The sequence below is a fragment of the Pteropus medius genome, unplaced genomic scaffold (assembly GCF_902729225.1).
Source record: "Pteropus medius unplaced genomic scaffold, Ma_sr-lr_union100, whole genome shotgun sequence".
NCBI lineage: Eukaryota > Metazoa > Chordata > Mammalia > Chiroptera > Pteropodidae > Pteropus > Pteropus medius.
The window spans coordinates 770,959-792,378 of record NW_024356248.1 but is presented as its reverse complement, the minus strand read 5'-3'; the positions used below and the strand labels follow the sequence as shown (position 1 = coordinate 792,378).

General features: G+C 61.0%; 1 protein-coding gene across 3 annotated transcripts in view; it reads right to left on the bottom strand.

Annotated features, from left to right (window-relative positions):
* The window catches only part of MACROD1 (mono-ADP ribosylhydrolase 1), a 139,636-nt gene that overhangs the window by 13,595 nt on the left and 104,621 nt on the right, over window positions 1-21,420 (bottom strand). For 2 of the 3 annotated variants that reach the window (XM_039860013.1, XM_039860015.1), the window contains exon 4: window positions 525-554. The exons of the other annotated variant lie outside the window; for it this stretch is intronic. In XM_039860013.1, the coding sequence (XP_039715947.1) occupies window positions 525-554 (30 nt within the window). The remainder of the gene's footprint in view (window positions 1-524; window positions 555-21,420) is intronic. 3 annotated transcript variants of the gene reach the window in all.

Sequence of the window (21,420 nt, the reverse complement as noted above, 5' to 3'; positions counted from 1 at the left end):
GGCCTGGCCCGCCCTGCGAGGTTCCGGGGCAGAGACAATGATTTTGCCCTCATAGGTGGGGAAACTAAGCCAAAGGGGCACAGGACATGCCAAGTGCACGTGAAAGTCAAGGGCAGGGCCGGGCTGTTCTCGCCAGACCCATGGCCTATCCAGTCTCTGGCTGGGGCCCTTTTAAGCTTCACATGTCCCCCGCCCCCCAGTTACAGACCAGGAGGCTTCTGCTCAGAGGACAGGTACCTGCCCGGGTCACCCAGTGGTGAGAAAGCCGGGCCTGCCACCCAGACGCCCCGCTTTGTCTACAGTGATGGCAGCCCAGGCCAGGCCGAGAGGGTCGGGGGGCAGAAATGAAGGGCAGAGATGGAGAAAATGGGGGGCACTGTCGGGGGGACGAGAAGGGCTGTGGCAGTGAGGGGCGGCAGCGAGCTGGGCACAGACCAGGGGGAGAGAAGCAGCCGCGGAAGGAGAAGCAATGCCCCCACCTCACCCCGCGCCCACACCCCTGACCGCGGGAAGGGTCCACTCACCGCCTCCGCCTCCGAGCAGGGAGCTGTTGGCTGCAAGAGAGAGAAAAGGCTGGTCAGGCAGGGGTTGTGTGGAGGGGAGGTGGGGGGCTGGCAGCTGGGCCTTCAGACTCTGGGCACGGGGCGGATAAGGGGGTGGTGGAGCACGGCTGGGATTTCCCCTCCCACCGAGGCCGACGGGACTGCGGTTTGTGTGGTGATGAGGGCGGGCCGGGGAGCCACCAGGGTCCTGCCGGCTCATCCCGAAGCAGCTGCGTCTGGGGTCTAGGGTGGCAGGTGGCCGCAGCCACACCCGTCTTTTCATGCAGTCACCCTCTCACCCCGCAGTGTCACCTGAGGCCCATCTGCGCCGGGCCTGGTGCAGAGATGTGGGGTGAACAGAGCAGCCCTGGTTCCTGCCCTCGGGACTCACAGGCTGCAGAGGGACCCAGACTCGAAGCCGCTTGGAAACAGAGGGCCGCGGTAAGTGCTGCCTGGGGAAGGAGTGTGAGCGGGATGAGGGCATGGGACCGTGACCCAGGGCTGGGCGCCTGACCACGTGCTGTGGGAGGGCCCGGAGCACTGGGCCTGGACCCTAAGCCGGCTTCAACGGATGGGTGACTTGAGCCACACTGCTCCGTGCCTCAGTCTCCCCGGGGAGGATAGGCCACCTTAGAGGGCTGGCGTGAGGGTCAAGGAAGAAGGATCCTCAGCTCCGGCCCCTGCCCCCTCCCTCAATGAGAGCAGGCCAGCCGCTGTGGCTGCCCTGTCCAACTTGCTCTGCTTGGCTGGCTGTCCCTTCCTGCCTCTCCACAGGGCTGACGCGGGGGCAAAGTAAAGCTGACAGCCTCTCTGCCAAAATGTCAGGGCTGTGCAGGTCAGCGTCCCCTCCCCAGCTGGGGACTCAGCTCTGGCCACACAGCTGCATCTGTGTTAACCGCTGGTGATAATCAGGCAGGTGACAGCGAGACAGGACAGGTCATCCCCAGGCCCAGGTGCCGCCCAGGTGGGGAGACCAGCTGTGCCCAGGCAGGGCCTTCGGCTCCAGTACCCACCCTCCCTCCCCAGTCGTGTTGCAGCCCCTCTGTATGAGGGGGTCACACAGGGCCAGGGGTGGGGGCCGTTTCCAGCTGCAGGCCCCGGGTGCCATGCGGAAGCTTCGGACACTGCTAAGTGGTGTCGGCGGCTCCGAGTGGCTGGTCTCCCAGAGCTGACAGTTCTTCGCTTGGGGAATAATTAATTCCACAGCCCGAAAACCCAGGGCTGCAAGTTGCCACGTTACTTGCAAGATTAATACAAGCAGCTAATTAAGATGGAGAGGCTAGGAGCGGCTGGGCTCTCCCAGAGCAGGGTTGGGGGGCTGCAGGGAACTCGAGGCAGCCGGAGCCAGATCTGAACAAGAGCAGGAGAGAGATCACAGCAGGACACCCAGGCAGACGCTCAGGCTGCTGAGGGGCTGGGCCTGCAAAGGCCCTGGCTGTGGCCTCTGCCTCAGGAACGCACATTTCAATGACAGAGCGAGGGCCGTTTGCCAGGCAGAGACTGAGTGCTTCACACAAATGATCCTGTTCACTATCTAAGCCACACAGGAAGAGCTATTGCTCCCACTTTATAGGTGAGGAAACCAGGCTCAGAGGTCGAGGTGCACGTAGCAACAGCAGGATTGGAACTAGGTCTGTCCGACTCGAAGCCCAGCCTAAAAGTAGGCTGACCTCAAGGCAGGCGGCCCAAGGGACTCTCACAGGGAGGCTTTCCCCCTGGCTGGGGCTGGGACCCTCCACACACGGGCAGAGCAGAGCGCACAGTAGGCCCTGCCTCCATCCCAGCAGGTCAGGCTGCAGAGCTGAGGGTCAGGACATCTGGACAACCCTGCCCAGGGGCCAGTAGGGGAGGCTGGGCATCTCAGGTCGCCTGGGTCCAGCTCCCGGCCCCTATAGTGCTCAGGATGGTCCTGGCGGCTGTTGGGAGCTGCCCTCCATGGCCCTTCCCTGCCTCCCCCATCACCTCTCTCTCTTAATTAACACTGGCCACAAACGAGCTGGCTCCCGCTCAGAGGGCTCAGAGCCAGAAGGGTTGGCAGCTAGCCTCGAAGGGGTGGGAGGGGAGGGGGCAGTGACCTGCTGCTCTGCAGGCCCCTGTTGGAAGGAGATGCCAAGCCCCTACCTGTCTGGCATCGGCATCCCCTAAACCCCACCGTGTGTGGCCCTGCCCAGGTGAGGAGACTAGGGTGAACTGTCTGACGTCCACCAGGCCAGGAATATCCAGAGGCCAAGGAGGTGGGCCTAGGGCAGAGCAAGGATTTCACCAGGCTGAGCTGGGGGAAGGGCCGGCCAGGTGGCCAGGTGGTGGCTTTACCTGTCACAGGTGGGGCTGGCACTGGGGCTCAGACTTGGGCTGCACAGAGGACCTGGTCATGGGCCTATTCGCAGTTCAGTGGGTGTCTTAGGAGGCGGGTCTACAGTGTCCCCTGCCCCCAGCCCACACGACACCCGGCAGTCCCATGCGCAGGGGCTCCGGGGGAAGGGCAGCGATCCAGGGGCCTGGACCCAGTTCTTCCCACGCTCTTTTCCTTGGGCCCCTGTCTGGCCCTCTCCCCATGGGGCCTGGATGCCTGGCCACATAGCACCCCCATAAGGCTGTCCAAGGCGCTCATGGCTGGGCCGGGCTGCCTGGGTGAATGCCCTGGAGGCTTAGGGAGGACACCGAGAAAGGAGAGCCGTGCTAAAGACACCAACAGGCCACCCCTCGGGTGAGCCACCCAGCCTCTCATCCGAAGCCAGGTAGTGTCAGGCCTTCCTGCTTCCCAGGCCCGGGCTGGCTCTTCCCGGGCCCCTAATGCTGCCCTTGAGTCTCTCGCTCCCGCCCCTTCAGCTGTCTGCCCTCCCATGCTCCCTTCAGTTTGGTTTGAGGCTCTAAATTGCAACTGGTCATTAGCCCATTTCTCAGACGAGGAGGCCGAGGCCCACAGACGGACCGGGGAGTGGGGCCTGAATGGAATGGCTGGTGGTCAACACCCATTATCTTCACCTCTGCGCCCTCCTGTGTCTGAAAGGGGTCCTGGCACCTGAGACATGGCGATGGCTGAGCAGCCGCACGATATGGGGGCGAGCACTGGATTCCGGCCCAAGCCGAGGCTCCTGACCCCGCCCCACCTAAGGGACCCAAACCTGCCCCAGCAAAGCAGGGGTCTTTGAGCTCATAAGGGGCTGGGTGAGCTGGGGAGAGGCCTCGCCTTGGGGGCCTGGGGAGGGGCATGAGACTTTGGGAGGGTGTAGGTTCCTGAGACAGAGGGTGCACCTTGGGGGCTGGGGGTGCCTGGTCGGAAAACTGCCATCTGAATACGCCTGTCTGTCCCCCAGTGTGAGGCGGGCCAGCCCAGCTGTGTCCCTGCCTGTGACGTGACTGTGTCATGCTCTACTAGACTCGATTAACTGGCTCCGAGCCTCAGTGCCGGGCCTGTGACCTTGGGGTGGAAATGAGGTCCGCACCCCTCTCTGCCAGTCACTGCCAAGTTATCTGTCCCCTGATGGTGGCCCACCAGGCCAGGGGCTACAGGCCCTGGGGGACTCACTCCCAGGCTCCCCTACATTCTGCCACCCCTTCTTCCCTGCCCCCACACTTACTGCTCATGCAGTGTACTCCCCCGACCCCCCATGTTGTGCTCTGCCCACTCCACACCTTCTTAGGTCCTGTGCACCTTCTCTGGGGGGGGGACCCAGACCTTCTGCCACCCCTAGCACTTGCTGTCCCCGTGGGCAGGGTGGCGTTGCTCCCCAGTCTGGGCCTCAGCTCCCGACTCGGTTCAGGGGCTGGCATGCGGCCACTACCCAGTGAATGAGAGAATGCTTGGCCACTGTCACTCCAGGTCGGAGGAGGCCCCAGGGCCAAGGCGAACCCAGCCCACGCCTTCTTTCTCTATCCCAAACATTTTAATTGGGTGCCAACCATATACCAGGTGCCACCAAACATACAAAGATGAACCGGATGAAGTCCTTGGGAGGAGGGGATCTCTGAGTCCTGGGAAGGGAGGGAGGAAGAAAATGCCATGGGGAGGGAGGTCCACGAGCTGGTACAGCCTGGAGATTGGCAGGCTTCATGGAGGAGGTGGCCCGTACGCTGGGGCTTGAGGGAGGCTGCATGCCCTCAAAGAAAAGAAGGAAAGGCGTGTGGGGAGGGGCACGGCATGGGCAAGGCCAAGGGCAAGACGTGAAAGGGTCTAGCAGGTCGGAGCATTTCCCAGGAGGGATGAGGAGCCAGGGTGTGTTTAGGCCGGGGAAGGTCAAGGTCGGCTGGAGCAAAGACCAAAGGGGCTGTAGGAACTGGGCTGGGAGGAGACAGAATTGAGAGGGGCAGAGGGAGGCTCTGGGGCACACAGGCACCTCTTCATCTTCCGGTTGCCCTCCCCCCACCCCCGGCCCCGACGGCATCGCCTCATCGGAAGAAGAACCCCCCACTCTGAGGACCCAGGCGTGTGTCTTTGGGCTCACGATACTTTTAGGAACCCACAAAAATGTTGTAATTTCTTTCAAAATCATAAAAAAATTTTAAGTTGAAGAAAATGTTTTAATATATGTTAATATATTTGTCTTTATGCCAACAATAGACTCTAACTTGAATATTTTTTTTTTAATGGAGGAAGGGCCCGAATGGTAGAAGTGCCCGGGCAGAGCACTAGAGCAGGGGAGCAGACGTGCTCCTCAGGGCTGACTCCCAGGATGGGGGATGGTGAGGGCAGCCCACCCCTTGGGCTGGGGCCGGGGCCCTAGGGAGGCAGGACCTGGGCTGGAGGGTAAGCTCAGACTCACGTGGGCTCATTTAATCCTCACCCCGTGGCGAAGACACCATTACCAATGAGAGAGCTGAGCCTTGGAGGATAATCTCACAGTGCAGACTTGAGCATCTCCTATTTTATCCCCGGCTCCCTGATCAAACCTCCCTCAGGTCCCCTTGGCTCTCAGGACACAAAACCAGTCCTTGGCACACCCCAGGCCTACGGGCCCTGCTGGCTTATCGCCTCGTTTCTTCCCCTCTCCCCTTCATCTCTCCTCACCCTCACTCCAGGTCCTCAAACTTGCCTCATTCCCTCTGGCCCCAGGGCCTTTGCATGGGCTGGCACCTCCACCTGGAAGATGCCCTCACCATCCCCCATCCTGGGAGTCAGCCCTGAGGAGCACGTCTGCTCCCCTGCTCTAGAGCTAGCTCCTGGTTACCCTCCTCCCATGTGCTGTGAATCACTGCCTCCAGCATCTTCACCTCCAGGTAAGTGCCTACCCCGCTACCCTGCCCCTCGGCCCTGTGTATGTCACCCACAGTGTGTCCCCAGCTCCCAGTACAGAGCCTGGCACACAGCAGATGACCACTAACAGTTTACTGAATGAATCAAACAGGTTCCATATGGATTGTGCCTGGAGTCACTTAGCTAGGTAGGCCACATGGGGTCTGCCTGCCAGGGTCTCATCCACTGGGCCCTGCAGAAGAGCCCACCCCTTGGGCTGGGGCTGGGGCCCTAGGGAGGCAGGACCTGGGCTGGAGAGTGTGCAGGCGACAGGGCTGGTCCAAGGGCAGTGGCAGGAGGCTGTGTAGGAGCTGCCTTGGCTTTTCCCTGATGGGAAATAAATCCTCCAGCCCCTCCCCCTTGCTGTGGGGGAGCACCGAGGGAGACAAGGGGGCACCGTGCGGGGACTGGGCTGCCAGAGAGGACACTCAGTGACCTGAGGAAAGCGCTGAGCAGGTTACTGGGCCAGGGAGAGGCCTGCTCTCGGGCACAGCGGTGACAGCGGTGACTTTGAGCAGGCATGGCCCCTCTGTGTGCTTCTGGGGGCCGCTGCTGAATCGTGTCTCTGGCTGTAGCTCCAAATACCTCGTCCTGGCCTCAGATGCCTGAGAAGCCACCGGCCAAGCTTGGGGAGCTTGGGGATGCTCCCCCACATCCCCCAGCTCTTGGGCTTGGCCCTTCTGTTCTTCACCCTCCCTTGAGAGGCCAGATCTCAGCTTTCTTGACATTTGACAAAAAAGCATCCAGTCCCTACTATGTGCCAGGCTCTGGGACACTACCCGGCAAGGCCCTGCAGGCACAGAAGAGCTCATCATCTAGCAGGGGTCAAGAAACAATAGAATAAGAATAAACGAGAACAAGATTACTATCGGCACTAGAGATTATGAAGGGAATAAAACCGAGAGAGTGGCCGACGGGTGGGTGTGGGGTGATCTAGAAGGGGTCAAGACCTGCTGAGCTGAGGAAGTCAGCCTTGAGGGGCACACCCCGGCAGGGGGCAGCCTGTGCAAAGCCCCTGAGGCAGGAGTGAGCTTGGCGAGTCTCAGGCACGGTGAGGATGCCGCTGTGGCTGAAGCAGAGAGTGGGGGAGAAAAGAGGAGAGAAGGTCAAAGGGCAATGGGGACAGGAGGGTGACCTGCTGGCTACTGCTCCGTCCAGATGGTCCCCTTCCGGACCTCCCCGAGGGAGTGGGAGCCACCTCAGCACACCCCCAATGCCCCTGCGTCCCGTCACGGACCCTATTGGTCCGCTATAGCTGCCTGGTCCCTGGCCTGCCTCCCCTTGGCCGGGCCCCCCGTTGCTCCCCTGCACAGAGCCTGGTATGGTACCTGTGAGGTGACGGTTGACCGACTGGAGGCCCCGGCCCCACCGGCAGGTTTGGGTTTGTTTTTGGGATGTCCGCGCTCTTGTCTCCCCCACTTCCCATGGGCTGGCGGTGGGGGTCCATGTCACTGAGGGTGAGTCATTTAAAACGTGTTTTAGATGAGAAACGCCCCACTGATGGGATAAAATGTAAAACGTGCTGAATTTTTAAAGATAAAACAAGAGACTTCAAAGGCATCTCAAGCTGTGAGCAGTTGCCGTACTTGACAAGCTCTGTCTCCTCAGGCCAAGGTCACTGTCCTCTGAGGTGCCCGTGAAAGTGCGAGGCTTGGTGTGGCCGGGGGTGGGGGGGCGCTGGGGGCTCACATGTAGCGGCGCCAACTGCAGGCTTTTCACGCAGGACCCCTGCTGGTCATCTGAGCACATATGTACGTGTGTCACTTATGGGTGGGGAAACTGAGTCCCGGAGAGGCAAAGTGACTTGCCCAAGGCCACAGCCCTTAGCGGGAGGAACCAGTGTCCTGTGTTTTGAAAGCCTTGGTCCTGAGACCACCAGCTGTGAACTTGAGCCATTTGCTCCACCCCCTGGGGCCTCAGTCTCCTCATCTGCAGGGTGGGCGGTCAGTGAACTGAGGCCCTGGTGGGCACAGATGATAACATTTAAAATGCCTGTAAATTGTTCTGGCCTCATAGAGTATCATGGTGGCGATGGGCATGGAAGCCGGGGTCTCTGGGTGAAGAGGGTCCTCAGCCGTCCCTGGTCAGCCAGGAAGGGTGAGCTCAGCGTGCCGATAGGTTGGATTAATCGTTACAGTAATAATGACGGCAGCTTCTTACCACCAGCTTCCTAGGGAAAGCCGCGGGGGCCTTGCTGGATGTGCTGCTCCATTCTACGAATGGAGAAACCCAGGCTCAGACGAGCGTCTGGCCCGAGACCACGCAGGTTAGTGTGGTGGAAACGGGATTCGAACCCTGCTGCTCTGACTCTGAAGCTTGGACCACAAAGCATCCTGCTCAGCCAGGCTCGGCTTGTTTGCCTCCAGGGCTGAGCCCCTCATTCTCTCTTCTCCAGGCGGAGCTCTGCAGTTCCCCAGATCTGTTTGGTGCTGTACCCAGCTAGGTTCCCACGTTGGACTCCCATTTCCCACTGGCCCTGGGCCTTCGCCTCCCCTAAACCTTGGGTCAGCCTTCTTCGATCCTGCCCCACACCTCCCAGCTCCCCACTGCCCGTTCACCTGTGTCCATTCTGGCTCTGTAGCCCCCGCCCCGGTCTACCCCGGCCATCTCAGCCCCAGGCCTCTCCCTACAAAAGCTGCCCAGTCAGCCATTTAAGCAGAAAGCCGATGACTTGGCTGTGGTTCCTGCCTGTCTTTTGTCCCCTCCTGCCTGGGTTCCTTGAGCTCTGCCCCTGGAGACCCAATCTTCCAGCCAGCTACCCCCAAGCTGGACCCCAAATCCTCGGCCCCCCCCAAACCCTTAGCGCCTCCCCGAGCCCGTCCCAGGCGCCTTCCACTTATTGGTATTTTGTTTTGCAAGAAATTCACGTGCGCATGGCTCCAAACTGGATAACACACATAAACAGAAAGCGAAAGCGAGCCACGCATTAGCTCGGCACTCAGATTCGGCTCTCCCCATTCACGTTTCCCTACAGGACCTTTTAGACGTTAAACAAGAACAAAAAATAGTCACTAACGCATTTATCGAGCAAATTCTCTGTGCCCGGCACTGGGCCAAGTCTTGCAGGTGGATTCTTTCATCTCCTCTTTCCCTCCCCTGAGAGCCTAGTAAAAGGGTGATATTATTTTTCCCACTTTACAGATGAGGAAACAGAGGCTCAGAGAGGTTACGTGACTTGCCCTAGGTCACGGAGCTGGGAAGTGGGTGAGCCGGGGTTTAAAGCAGGCAGCGTGATTTCCAAGGGACCACTGAGTGCTGCAGTGCTGTGGGACCCTGGCTGCCTGGGCCTCCCCTCCCCCAGGAGTCAGGGGGCAGATGCTCAGTGTCCCACCATTAGCATAACTATGAGCATGAGCATCCCTGAAACCCAATTACCAGGAGATGGCTTGGGCCCCAGCCAGGCGGGTTGCTGTCTCCATCTCTGCAGGAATGAGGGGCTGGGGCCCAAGGGAGCCCTGCGGGGAGGCGTGGATGGCTGGGGGAAATGTCCTGGGGGAGGGGCCCCCTGCCCACTGCTCAGGGTTGGTGTGGGTGGGTCCCGAAGGCAGGCAGCCTTTATCCCTCTGCACAGCCCCAGCCAGCCAGGCTCAGCTACCTCCAAGGACAGGGCACGGGTTTTTCTGCCCCCAGCTCACCTAGGGTGAGTACGGGCAGCCCCTCGCCTTCTCTGAGCTTCGGTTTTCTTGAAAGGAGAAAACCAGGGGCTGTTTGAGCAAAAGCAAATGCTGGGTTTGGAAGAGGAAAGAGTTCCGGCTCTGAACAGCCAGGCAGGCTGGCCCTCTACTTCTAACTCCCCGACGGGGCCGCCACTGCCTCCTCCCTCTGGGGCCACGGACGCCCCTTAGCAGGATGTTACCTAGGTCTGCATGTCTTTGTTTTATATGAAGCGGAGCTCCCGGCATTGGCTGCTGCTGTTCACGGCGATGCTTGGGAGACTGACCCGGGCCAGCCCGTGCCGCCCTAGGTGGTCTGTTTGCACTGCTTTATAACGTCACAGGTGGGGACTGTCCCACACTCGTCCACCCGTCCTCCTACTGACCAACAGGCAAGGGTCCCCAATTTTGTCTCTTGCAAACACAGCTGCAGGAGCACCTTGCACATGCCAGAGTCTCGTGTGCACGTCTGGGAGCGGGACTGCTGGGCTGTGGTACACACACATCCTTAACTTCACCAGTTATTGCCAAATTGCTCTCCAAAGTGGTTGTTCAGATGATCGTTTTAAAATATAAATTAAATCATGTCACTTCCCTGCTTATAACTCTCAGATAACTTCCGATTACACTTAGAATAAAATCCATATTCCCCTCTGCGAATGCCTGGCTGCATCCCACACTCTGCTCCCCCCAATTTCCTGGCCTCCTTTCTCTTCTAATAGGTCTGGTCCATGCCCCAGGGCCTTTGCACATACTGCTCCCTCTGTCTGGCGCGCTATTCTTTTAGCTCTTTCCAAACTGGCTCCTTCTCATCCTTCAGGTCTCAATGAAAACGTCACCTCCTCCGAGAGGCCTTCCCTGACCACCCAGCTAAAACGCCTCTTACCCTGTTCCTCTTATCACTCCGTTTACTTCCTTTGGAGCACAGACCATGGTCCTGTCATGGCCTTGTCCTCAAATTCATTTGCTTATGTATTACCAGCATGGCAGCCTGTGGGAGAAGACCTAGTCTGCTTTGGTCATTCCTGTACCTGAAGGCCAGCACAGGCTTGGCACTGAAGAACTGCTCTTGGTGTCATTCGTTCATTCAACAAACGTCCATTCCGGCCAGTCTGGTCACAATGTCCGGAGGGGTGAATGGGCTCTGTGTGTCCGGGAGGGTGAGCTGTCAGAGAGGGGCTCTGCAGAGGGGAGCGTGGTCTAGTTGAAGGCAGAGGGGCAGCCGGGCCCCTGGGCCCTGAGCTTTCTCCCACGGCCGTGGGGAGCCATGGCAGGTGTTGGAACAGGGGAGCAGGTGGAAGAGGGTAGGCCTGGGGGTGGGCACTGGAGGATGGCGCTGGCCAAACGTGGGTAGACAGAGGGCCAGGGAGAGAGGCCATGCTGAACCTACAGGGATCGATTAGAGGGCCATGGGCGACAGGATCGGATCACCATCGGATCACTGGAGTCAGCTTCCAAAGGGGGCTCAATCAGGTCAATGGGAGAAGCATTTTGTGTGTGCACCCCCCAACCCTGCTGCCTCTACCACCTCCTACCACTGCGGGGAGCTGGGAGGGCTCTTCCCCAATTTCAGAGAGGGTGGCAGAGATCTTGAGGCTGCGCCCTGGACCCTGGAGAGGCATCCTTGACCTAGTCCAGCCCTTCACGTACAGATGGGAAACAGGCCCCAGGGAAAGGAACCGGAAGAAGACCACGCGGCTGAATCCTCATCCTGTTGCTTTTGGAATATGAGGACTCGAACTGAGATCAGACACGGCCTTCTCAATGAGGACAGAGGAAAAGCAGCAACCACTCGCTGGAGAGGGAATCTAAGTGAGACACCAGGAAGGACTTCCTGGGAAACTGCCCACCAGGCAGACCCGTCAGGCTGCGGGGTGGGAGCGGGGGTTCCTTCAAGGTCACTCAGCCAGGAAGGGGCAGTTTCATCTGGTTCTAAAACTAGTTCTCCTTCACTGAGGGGTCCGGGGTCCCATTGGGAGGGCCAGGTGGGGTAGGTGAGGCCCAGCTCCCTCCTGTCCCTGGGGGTCTGGGAGTCCAGGGCCCCCCCTGCCCCGTATGCCTCAGGGAGGCCATCTTACCCGCTCCCAGGTTGCGTCCACCCTCCCAGGCTGTGTCCTGTGGCGGACAAGATAGGATCCCAGCCGGGTTCCTGCCTTGACTGCCTCAGGTCCCCCTGGGCTGGGTGCCCCTCCTCGCTGCCTTCCTGACCTCCCAGCTGGGGCTCCACTCAGAGCAGGGAGGAGGTGGCGGGCAGTAGCAGCCATTGGTATGCGAGGTTGTGCCTCAGCCCCTCCAAGGCCCAGCCTTTCTGCTCAGCTCTTTAAGAATCCCTCCTCCCTCGGTGGCAGTGGTGGTGGTTGCTGGGCAACCCCCCCCCATTCCTGGCGCCCTCCCCCTCATCCCTCCCCTCCTCTGTGCCTCTTCCCAGGCCGGTCTCGGCAGTGTGCCCAGCTCAGAACCAGCCAGGCCTGGCAGCACCTGTGCCCAGCAGGTGAGGCCTTGACTGACCCCACCCAACCCCAGCCCCGGACCACAGCTCCATGCCACCAGGACTTGGGGAGGGGGGGCCCTGGGTGCAGGAAACCCCAACTGTAGGCTCCCACTGCCCCCCACTATCTTCAGTGGCTTCAGCTGCCCTGAGGTGTTGGAACCTGTTGGGGGGACAGAGAAGACCCAAGAAGAAGGGCCCAGGAGCTGAGTCGCCAGGGAGATGGCCTGCTCAGGGCCTCAAGAGGCTCTGGGTGGTGGAAAAGACCAGGTGGTAAACTGAGACTGGAGCCGGGATGGGAGAGGGACGGGGTGAGGAAGCATAGAGTTCTGAGTCCCTGAAAAGAAGGTCTGCAGGGGGCCAGAAGAGGCACAGTGATGGGGTAGGGGTGTCAGTGGAGGCTGGGTCCGTCTCTAAGGCTCCAATCTCGAAACCCTGGCCTCATCCACCCCTACCCCATCCTAGCCCTGCTCTCCCCTTCTCCCTTCTCTGACAGGCACAGGGACCCTGCCCTCTGGTTCCCCAATATCTTGAGCATGTGCCCTTTCTTTGCCCCGCCCCCCCAACAACTTCCTTCCTGATCAGTCCTGCACTTCTGGCCTCCCCTCTGCTTCTCCTCTCTATGACCCTCTGCCCAGGAGCTGCTCACCGTCCACCCCTCCGTGCCTCGGCACATTTGTGTCCCTCCGCCTGGACTGTCCTTCAAGACACAATTCAAGTCTCTCTTCCTGAACTTGGGATGTATGTAACAGGTGAATGCTAGCCAGAGTCAAGAAATGCTTAAATCACCATAAAAAGCATTACCTCTGCTGGGAATAATGGCCCAGGAGTGAGTGGGTGAGGGAGGGAGGGAGTGTGAGACAGTCCTGAGTGTCTGGCAGAGATAGGGGGTTGGGGGATGGTGATGTCATTTATGGGGAGAAGAGGAAAGAAGCTCCTAAGGGAGGGAAGGCCCATCGGGGCCAGCCTGGGCAGCAGCTTCCGTCCTGCCAGGGCCAAGGAAGGGGGCTGATAGGGAACGCTGGCCCCCAGAGCGGTACAGTCCTGCCTCTGCCCGGGCCCGGTTCGGATCCTCTCTGACATCTTTCTTCCCGCAACCCAGTGACTTAAAATCGCAACTGTCAGTCCTGCTCTCTCCCGCTTCACCTCCCATCACCCCTCACCGTACGCGCCCCCTCTAGACCCCATCCCACCACTCCCCAGTGGCTGGAAGTGTGTCTAGCCCCTCTGAGCCCCTAGATCCATCATCTCGGGGGCAGTTCCCAGTTTGGAGCAGCTGTCACCATTGCCTGGCGGGGCTGCTTTAGTCTGACAACTCAGCAATGTCTGACTGCTCTTGCCACACGCCGGGCCCTGTGGCAGGTGCCGGGGACATGCAGAAACCACGAGAGGCCCCGGCTGTGACCTCAAGGTGCTCACAGTCTGTTGGGGGAGACGGATGTCAACAAAACACGTCACTGAACACGGGCTCCGTCACTTGAGCCTTCGCCACTGTTTCCGGTACTAACCAAGGAAAATGAGCCGCCAGCCACACCCCGATCTTAGAGATGTTAAAGTGTTGTCCAGTAGATGAAAAACGTAGTCACGCAAGTCACATGTGATCACAGACTGAGCTAAGTGATACCGAGGAGAAGCCAAGGGAGCAGAGAGGACACAGCAACCTCATTAGGAAAGATAGGGTCAGGGGAGGCCTCTCGGAGGACCGGACGGTCACGCCCGGGGCTGAGGGGTGAGCGGGAGCTGGCTGGGCCCGAGAGGCAGCTGTGTACAGGGAAGCAGGACCCCTATGTCAGTGCCCGGGGCAGGAGTGTCCAGATGCAGGTGGTGGGGAGCACTGAGGCAGGCAGCTGGAGCAGAGGTGCTCCTACCCTAGCCAGCAGCTTCCCCAGGCCAGCTGCCAAGGCTGACCCTTCCTTGGTCTCCCCTGCTCCCAGCGCCCATCCTCAGGAGTCGCTGGCTTCGTCCTTCCTGGTTTTCGTCCCTGCTGTGCCCGCTCCCTGGAACACTCTCTCTGGAACTTTCTCTCGGGCTGGGGGTCTTGCTCTCTGCTTTCCCTGAAATTCTGCATTGGGATCCACCTCGTTGCTCCTGTACCCTGACCCTGTGCTTTTGGGGAGGGCCCTCGAGCCTCTGTGCTGTGTAGGAGGGAAAGGTTTAGCGCACAGTGGGGTAGGGGGAGGGGAGTGTGGTGGCCTCAGCACCTGCGTCAGACAAGTCGCCAGGATGTTCTGGTGAGGGCCGGTGTGCCCGGCCAGGTACGCGCAGCCAGCCTGCCTATGGCCACTTGCCCATGGTCATGGAAACGTCGTTGGGTGCACGGGGCGTCCCCGGAGGCCACGGTCTGGGAGCCAGGCAGGCCAGGTATTCAGTGACTGAGGTTCTCTGGAGGGCCCCTCAGGAGCCCCCAGACCCAGGGGTCCCTGGGGATCTTGGAGGGCCGAGATCGGGTTCCCCTGCTTCCAGCCCAGAACAGGCCCAAGCAGGGCCAAGGGTGGCACAACCTTGGTTGACAACAGTCTGGAAACAGTGAGTTGTGTTGTCACAGCACCTCACGGTATACAAAGCACTTTTTTCTTGGGACCTCATTAGACTGTCACACTGGCCCTAGGAGGTTACGATGGCCCCGATAAGAAAACTGAGGACCACCGAGGCTGCGCTCGTGTCTGGGGTCATCGGTGGGAAAGTGGGGAGGTGACGAGCGGAATCCAGATCTGGGGACTGCTGAGTGGTAGGCGGGTGGGGAGGGAGGCAGGGGTGCTGCGGGTGGGGACGGGGTGACCTTGGCTGCGCAGTGGTAGCTGCTGGACACTGCCCAGGTTACTGCTGCCCTGGAAGTAGGGGGGTTGGGGCTCGTCAATCCCAAGGTCAAAGCCACAAATGGTCCCCAGGTGACTGTGCTGCCTGGGGCTGAGAGCATCTCCGTGAGTGTCCAGCTCCAAGACTAGCTAAGACCTCCTGGCCCAGGGCCCCACCATCTTCACTGCTGACCAGTGCACACAGGGGCTCAGCAAGCATTTTCTGAATGAACAAGTGACCTTTCTGAATCTCACAGCCGATGGTACTCTGGCTGTACTTACACTTCCTCCCTGGGACCCTACTCTTTCCAAGATAAAGGCCAGACTCTTCAGGCTAGTTCAAGGATGTGCATACCCAGCTTGGCTGATATAAGTCACCTCATTTTCACTGTGGTCCCCCTGACTCCCACCCCCCAACTCTGACCAAGAAAACCCCAGGATCTTTCACATCACAGCTTCTGTGAACAAGCCAGAACGGGCTTCTGGAGTCTGCCCAGAACATTCCTCCTCACTCTCCCCAAGATCCAGATCAAAGCCACCTCCTTTGGGAAGTTGTCTTTGCATGTCGCAGCTGACTTGGCCCCTGTGTCTTGGGGTCACGTGGTAACGATGTCTCAGTATGATCTTGCTCAGCCCCAACTATCTGGGTGCCCATCCCCCCTGCTGGATTTCCAGCTTTGTCAGGCTGTGTGGGGGGTCCAGCAGGGCCCGATTCAATTCTGATCTTTGATGTCCCAAAAGCGCTCAGGACCTCCATAAATATCCTGTGAACTGTATGCAGCCACCGGGCACGGCTGAGCAAGTTACGGTACATCAGCTCGAGGGAATATCATGCAGCCATTAAAACCATAATTATGAAGATGATATTTTGATATCTAAGAGCAACATGTCAAATAGAGCTATATCTCCGCCATCCATTCTACTCCGTGGCACCGAGTGCTTGGCATGTGGGTGGCAGGGACAGACGGGGGCCCCTCCTTCAAGGGATTTAGTTAGAAGAGGAAGAAGACACACACGTAATTCCTGAGCAACATGCTGAGTGCCACGATGGAGGGATGACGGCGCCCCAGGGCCCCCGCGTCCATCTGGGGGTCTGGACAGGCAGAGCGGAAGCCACAGCTCTGTAAAAATTACAGCCGACAGTGCACGGACAAGCTTGGAAGGGCGCGGAGAAACGAAGGCTGTAGACGCCACAGGGCGGTGGCCCTGCGGGCGATTTTTCTTTCCTTTATTGGCGGTATAATGCCGTTGGGCAATAAATAAAAATTGGGAGGAAAAAAATAGCTGTGAATTGAGGAGAAAGCGGAAAAGGAAGAAAGGGAGTTCGGGGGAGGTAAATGGGAAGGGAGAAGGGAGGCCGGAGAGGTAAGAAGCCAAAGGCAGGAGTGTTGACGAGAGGGAAGAGGCAGCAGCCTCAGGCAGGGCCTCTGTCTGCTCCTGGGCTGGGGGCCAGAGGGACGGACGAGCACAGGAAGGGGTCTGAGTAGCCCTTACCTGACCTTCCCCCAGGAGGAATCTCGCAGGGCACCCAGAGGAGAGGTGGTCTGTCTGGTCAGGCCTTGAAGGACAGCAAAGAGGAGGGTGTTGGGCCCCTGGAAGGGCCTGTCACAGCCCCAGAGTTGGGACAGAGGCTGGGAGGTGTCGGGAAGGGTCTAGGGGAAGGAGTCCCTGCCGGATGTGGGGAGTCTGGGTGTGGACCTGCAGGCACTGGGGCCAGGGGAGGGAGTTTTAAGCAGAGGCAGGGGCTCAACTCCGAGCAGCCCTCCAGGGAAAAGGATGGCAGAATGGGATGATGGAGCTCAGTGACAAGGTCTGACCAGGGTGAGGCTGGGCACACGAAGAGCTCCTTAGTATCCCAGAGATACTAAGCCAAGAGCATGAGGACTTTCCAGGATAAGGAGGGAGGTTTGGTCCAACAACCCCCCTCCACCCTGCAAGACCCCACACAACAGGTGCAGACATTTCCTGAGTCCCTAATGTGTTCCAGGCACTGCCCTACCGCCTTCCCTTCCCTGAGGTCTCCCTCAACCCTCATATCAGCCCTCTGAGGTAGGTGGTTAACGCTCCCATTTTCCAACAGAGGATGCTGAGGCTTGGATTAGTTAAGTCACTTGCTCAAGGTCACAGTCAGCTAGCGAGAGGAAGGGGCGGGACTGGGATCTGACCCTGGCACTGCCAGCTTAGGCAGCTGGGTGGGGCGCAGCACCGGGAGAGCCCTGTTTCCAGCAAGCGCAGGTGAGGGGGTCTGCGTGGGGAAGGGGCGCCAGGCAGGGAGGAAGGGGTTACCCTGGCACACAGAGTAGGCGATGGGTACCTGTTAATGAATGAATGCATAGGTGGACGGATGAATGAATGAATGAATGGGTGGTTGGAAGGACGGATGAATGAGTGGGTGCGCACAGGAGGGGTGTAAGGAGAAGCTGCGCGTGAGCGAGAACCCCTTTCTCCTCCGCCCCCGCGCTGGAGGCTGGCGTTGGGAGCCTCCCTCCTCGCACCCCGGGGGGGTGCCTGCTCCCCAACCTCCTGCCCCCGCTCCCCAGCCATCTTCGTCGGGGGAGGTGAGCTGGGGAGGAGGGCGCGGAGGCCGTTTCTCCGGGGCTGGGCCCGAGTCCCCGTGCGGCGGCGCAGCCTCCCGCGCCGGGTCCCGCCGGCCAGTGCGCAGCGCGGCTCCCCCGCCCCCGTCGCCTCTTCCCCGCCCCCCCCGCCCGCTGCTCCCTCCTCCTTCGCCCTCCCGCTCCGCGCCTGCCAGCGCACGGCCGCCGCCGCCGCCGCCGCCGCGAGGGGAGAGGCGGTCGCCCAGCTTGGTTCCCCGCGCCCTGCTCGCCGCCGCCGATCGCGCAGGCACCGCTGCTGGCCCTCGCCCGGCTGAGCGCATCCGCCCGGGCACAAGCACCCGGCCGCCGGGCGCACACCCGCGCACGCCCCCCGCGGCTCCGCCGGGCGCCCGAGCCGGGCAGATGCACCGCCGCGCGCCCCTCGCCCCGGGCCCGCCACCGCGCTCCGCCGCGCGCCGGGGGCTCCTCTCCCGGGCCCCCCTTGGCGCCCTCCGGCTCCGGTTCCCGCCTGCTCCTTGGAATAACCCCTGAGGCTCCAGCCATCGCCGCAAAGTTTCCCGAGGAGACCCGCCTCCCCGGCCGCTGCGCAGGTAAGGATGCACGGGACCGGGGTCGGGGGCCGGGCGAGCGGGACGGGGCGCCGGGGCCAGCGGGGCGGGGGCTGGGAGTGCACGGAGGCGACTCGGGGTCCGGCTGCCGGGCTTTGCCCGGGCGCTGCGGGGGCCGTGCCACCTTTGAGATTTAGGGTGGGGGGCCCCGGAGTCGACAGCTGAGCGCCAACGACGCTGGCCCCGCCGCGGGGAGGCGCGGGGTGCGCGGTCGGCGGATCCGCTCTCCCCAGCCAAGGCTGGAAAGGGCGAGGGCTCGGCCGGAGTCCCCGCCCGAGCCCTCGCTGCGTCCCCAGGGAGGCGGCCCGGCCTGTGGGGTCGCCAGGTTGGGCTGGCCGGTTCCGGCTCCGGCCTCGAATCCAGGAACTGTAGGGCTTGGGGCGCACAGAGAGAAGCAGCAGGCCAGCCCAGGCTCGGCGCTCCAGTCCCCACCGACCGCGTGAGTCACGGTTGGAGCGAGGTTTTATTTTTAAAACGACTTCAAGGGGGGCATAAGCAGCCTCCAACTTCCCTCCCGTGCGCGCCGTGGACTGTCAGCCCTGTGCGGGGCAGGAGGGCCGGGCGATGCACCTGGCGCTGGAAAGGTGGGACTGCCGGGCTGGAGGGCGCTAGGGTGGGAGGGGAGCCCCCTCCCCTAGCAGAGGCCAGGCACACGCCCCTCCTCGCGGAGGCTGGGGAGTGTCGTTGCCCAGCTGCGGGGAACCGTGGCTGATCGCAGCTCTCTGAGGACGAGAAAGTTGTGGAGCAGCGACATCAGGGAGCTGCCTCAGGCTTCCCGGGGCCCCGCAGGGCTGCGAGGCTCTCTGGGGTGTGTAGTTTTAAGAGAATACAGCCCAGCTGGGGTGTGCCAGGCCCCTGAAGCCCAAGCCAGAGCCCCGATGTGAATAAATGAAGGCTAGGCTTGGGGGCAGAGGCAGGGGGCTGCTGGGTCCAGCCCTGCCCCACCCTGGCCCCTGCACCCTCAGGGAGGATGGAGACCTGCCCCTCCTGGCCCCCTCCTCAGGTGGCTTAGGAGTTTGAGGAGGTGGCTGCACTGAGCCCCACTGGATGCAAGAAGCCTCTGACGGAGGGATTTGGGCTGGGGCATGCCCCTCTGCCCAGCAGCCCTGGGGAAGGCAGTTACGCTCAGAGGCTCCAGGCTCCGGTTTCTGGAGTGAAAGCCAAGTGCTTCTCTCCCTGCCAGCCCCAGGAGGAGAGGCGCAAACATCACCTGTCAGCTGGTGCCGACTCCGTGGGCGACTGTTCAGGGCTTCCTCAGAGGTTTAAAATGGAAATGGCCTGAGCTGCCAGGGCCTGTGCCTGGGAGGGGTGCTGCCCAGTGGTGCGGGCAGCGAGGGGGCCCTGGTGGGTCTGAGGGGGAGGAAGAGCAGAAAGGCTGTCACATCCTGGCTGACGACGGACCAGCCATGGGCAGGTTTGAGATCAGGAGAGAGGGCGGACAGGGGTGTGTGTGTGTGTGGGGGGCTATGTGTGCACCCCAGCCCTTTGACAGAGACTGGACATTTCTGTAAAAGGCCTCTGTAGCATGAGTTCAAGCTTAGGGCTGCCGCGGCCTGCAGAGGCTGTGCCCTCACTCTACAACCTACCGGATCCAAGTCCCTCCGTCTCTCTGAGCCTCAGTTTCCTTTGGTGAAACGGGTTTGACTGTCCCCACCTCCTGGGAGGAATGGGACTGCAGTATAAAATGGGGGGAATGGGGGGAGGTGGACAGATACCCTCTTTCTGGGCTAAAGAGGTCCCTGAGGTCTGAGGGCAGCTGCAGAGGCCTTGGAGTGTTGCGGGCGGCGGGGGAGGCGGAGGTCAGATTTCCCCCAGCCAGGGGCTGTGGGTGGACTTCAACCTGACACTGACCCTCAGCGACAGCAGCGTCTTCCCTTGAGGCCCTCTCACGCCTCCTCCGAGGCCTCCCATCGCAAGCCCCTGAGAGGCCACCTAGCTTGTTTCTACGGCAGCGGAGAGGCAGGGTGCTGCCACCCATCACATCACCTACTGCCAGGATGCTATGGGGAGGCCATCGGCTCTGTGGGGACTGAGACCTGGTGGCTGAGCCTGTGTCACCTACTGGACCCCGCTTCCTCGCCTGCACAGGGGGATACAGTGGCTGTTCTACCCAGTGATGTGTGGGCACCCTGAGTATGGGAGAGCAGGGCAGGGCAGTGCACAAGAGACGGGCAGGTGGAGTCTGTGCTCGGTTCCAAGGGAGCTGAGAGTCAGATCAGAGATTCAGAGGGACCTGTTGGTGGATGTGGAAGGACAGAGAGGCAGGCCTGGAACCGGCTGGCTGCCCGAAGAGGCCCAGTGCAGGGGTAGTTGTCGAGAAGTGGCTGGCCTGGTGCAGGGGAGGATGAGGCCCCTGGGGCCTGCTGGGCACAGCCCCCTCTACCTGGTCAGGTAGGGCAGAGGCAGTGAGGCAGGGAGATCTGTGCTGGGCGAGGCATGCTTAGCAGGCTGTGGGTCCTCAGGGGCAGCCTGCCTCCAGCCAGGGGAAGGGGCAGATGGCTCAGGAATGGTGGTGAGCAGGTAGAGGCCTCGCCTGGTGTGGATGGCCCCGCTATGTGTGCCTGGGAGGTGGGGACCTGCTGGCTGCTGCCTCCCCAGCCGACCAGGAAGCCCTGGAGTCAGGGCTGAGAAGAGGCCTGATCTCTGAGCCAGGCCTGTCTGGGCCAGCCCTTCTGCCCCAGCGTGCTAGGGACTTGTGGCTCCTGGGGAGGTGTCTCTGCTTGGCCTGCTGACGTTGAGCAAGTGACCAGAATGATGGGCCCTTGATATCCTCATCTGTAATGTGGGGTTACAGCAGTGCTCAACTTGGGGGTACCCACTATGAGATGACGCCCATGAAGCTTCTAGCACAGAGTTTATGCCTGGCCATGTAGGTCCTCTGTGGTTCCCATCCCTGGCTCATACTAGGCTGAGGGCTTCCAGCTTCTTCAGGCCTTGGAGTGGCAGAAAGGACTGACTCGGCCCCCAACCCCAGCCACCAAGGCCCACCCCCAGAGGGATCGCACCCGCCCGCTGGCTGGGTGTGTCGGCTCCAGTGGCCCCAGTAACAGTGGGAGTGTCTAGGAGTGAAGCATTGTCGGCACGGGTGAGGTGGGGGGGCGGGTTCACTTTGGGGCCCTCATGGGATGGGCTGTCAGTGAGTGTGTGGGCAAGGAGGCATGAGGGTGTAGGCATGGCTGGCTGTCTTGAGTGCCTGCAGTGGGGTGGGTGACAGTGGCCCAGAGTGCTCACCGTCAGGAGAGGCTGCCAGGGCTCTGGAAGGGTGGGACTGGCTCAGGCCCAAGGCCTGCTCGCATAGCCCTCTGTGGGTTTGGGGGTCCCCTCCCCAGAACCTGGCTTCTTCTCCCAAAGACAAAGTTCAGGACTGCTCTGGCTGATGCCGGAGCACGAGGCAGCTGCATTCTGTCCTCTGCCACAGGGCAGTCACCCTGAGAAGGCTGGGGTGGGGAGGGGAATGGACCGGATGGCTGGAGGAGACAGGGGCAAGGACATGACCCCAGGGTGCCCCGACTGTGTGCCTGCCCCACTCCAATGGCCTGGCATTCC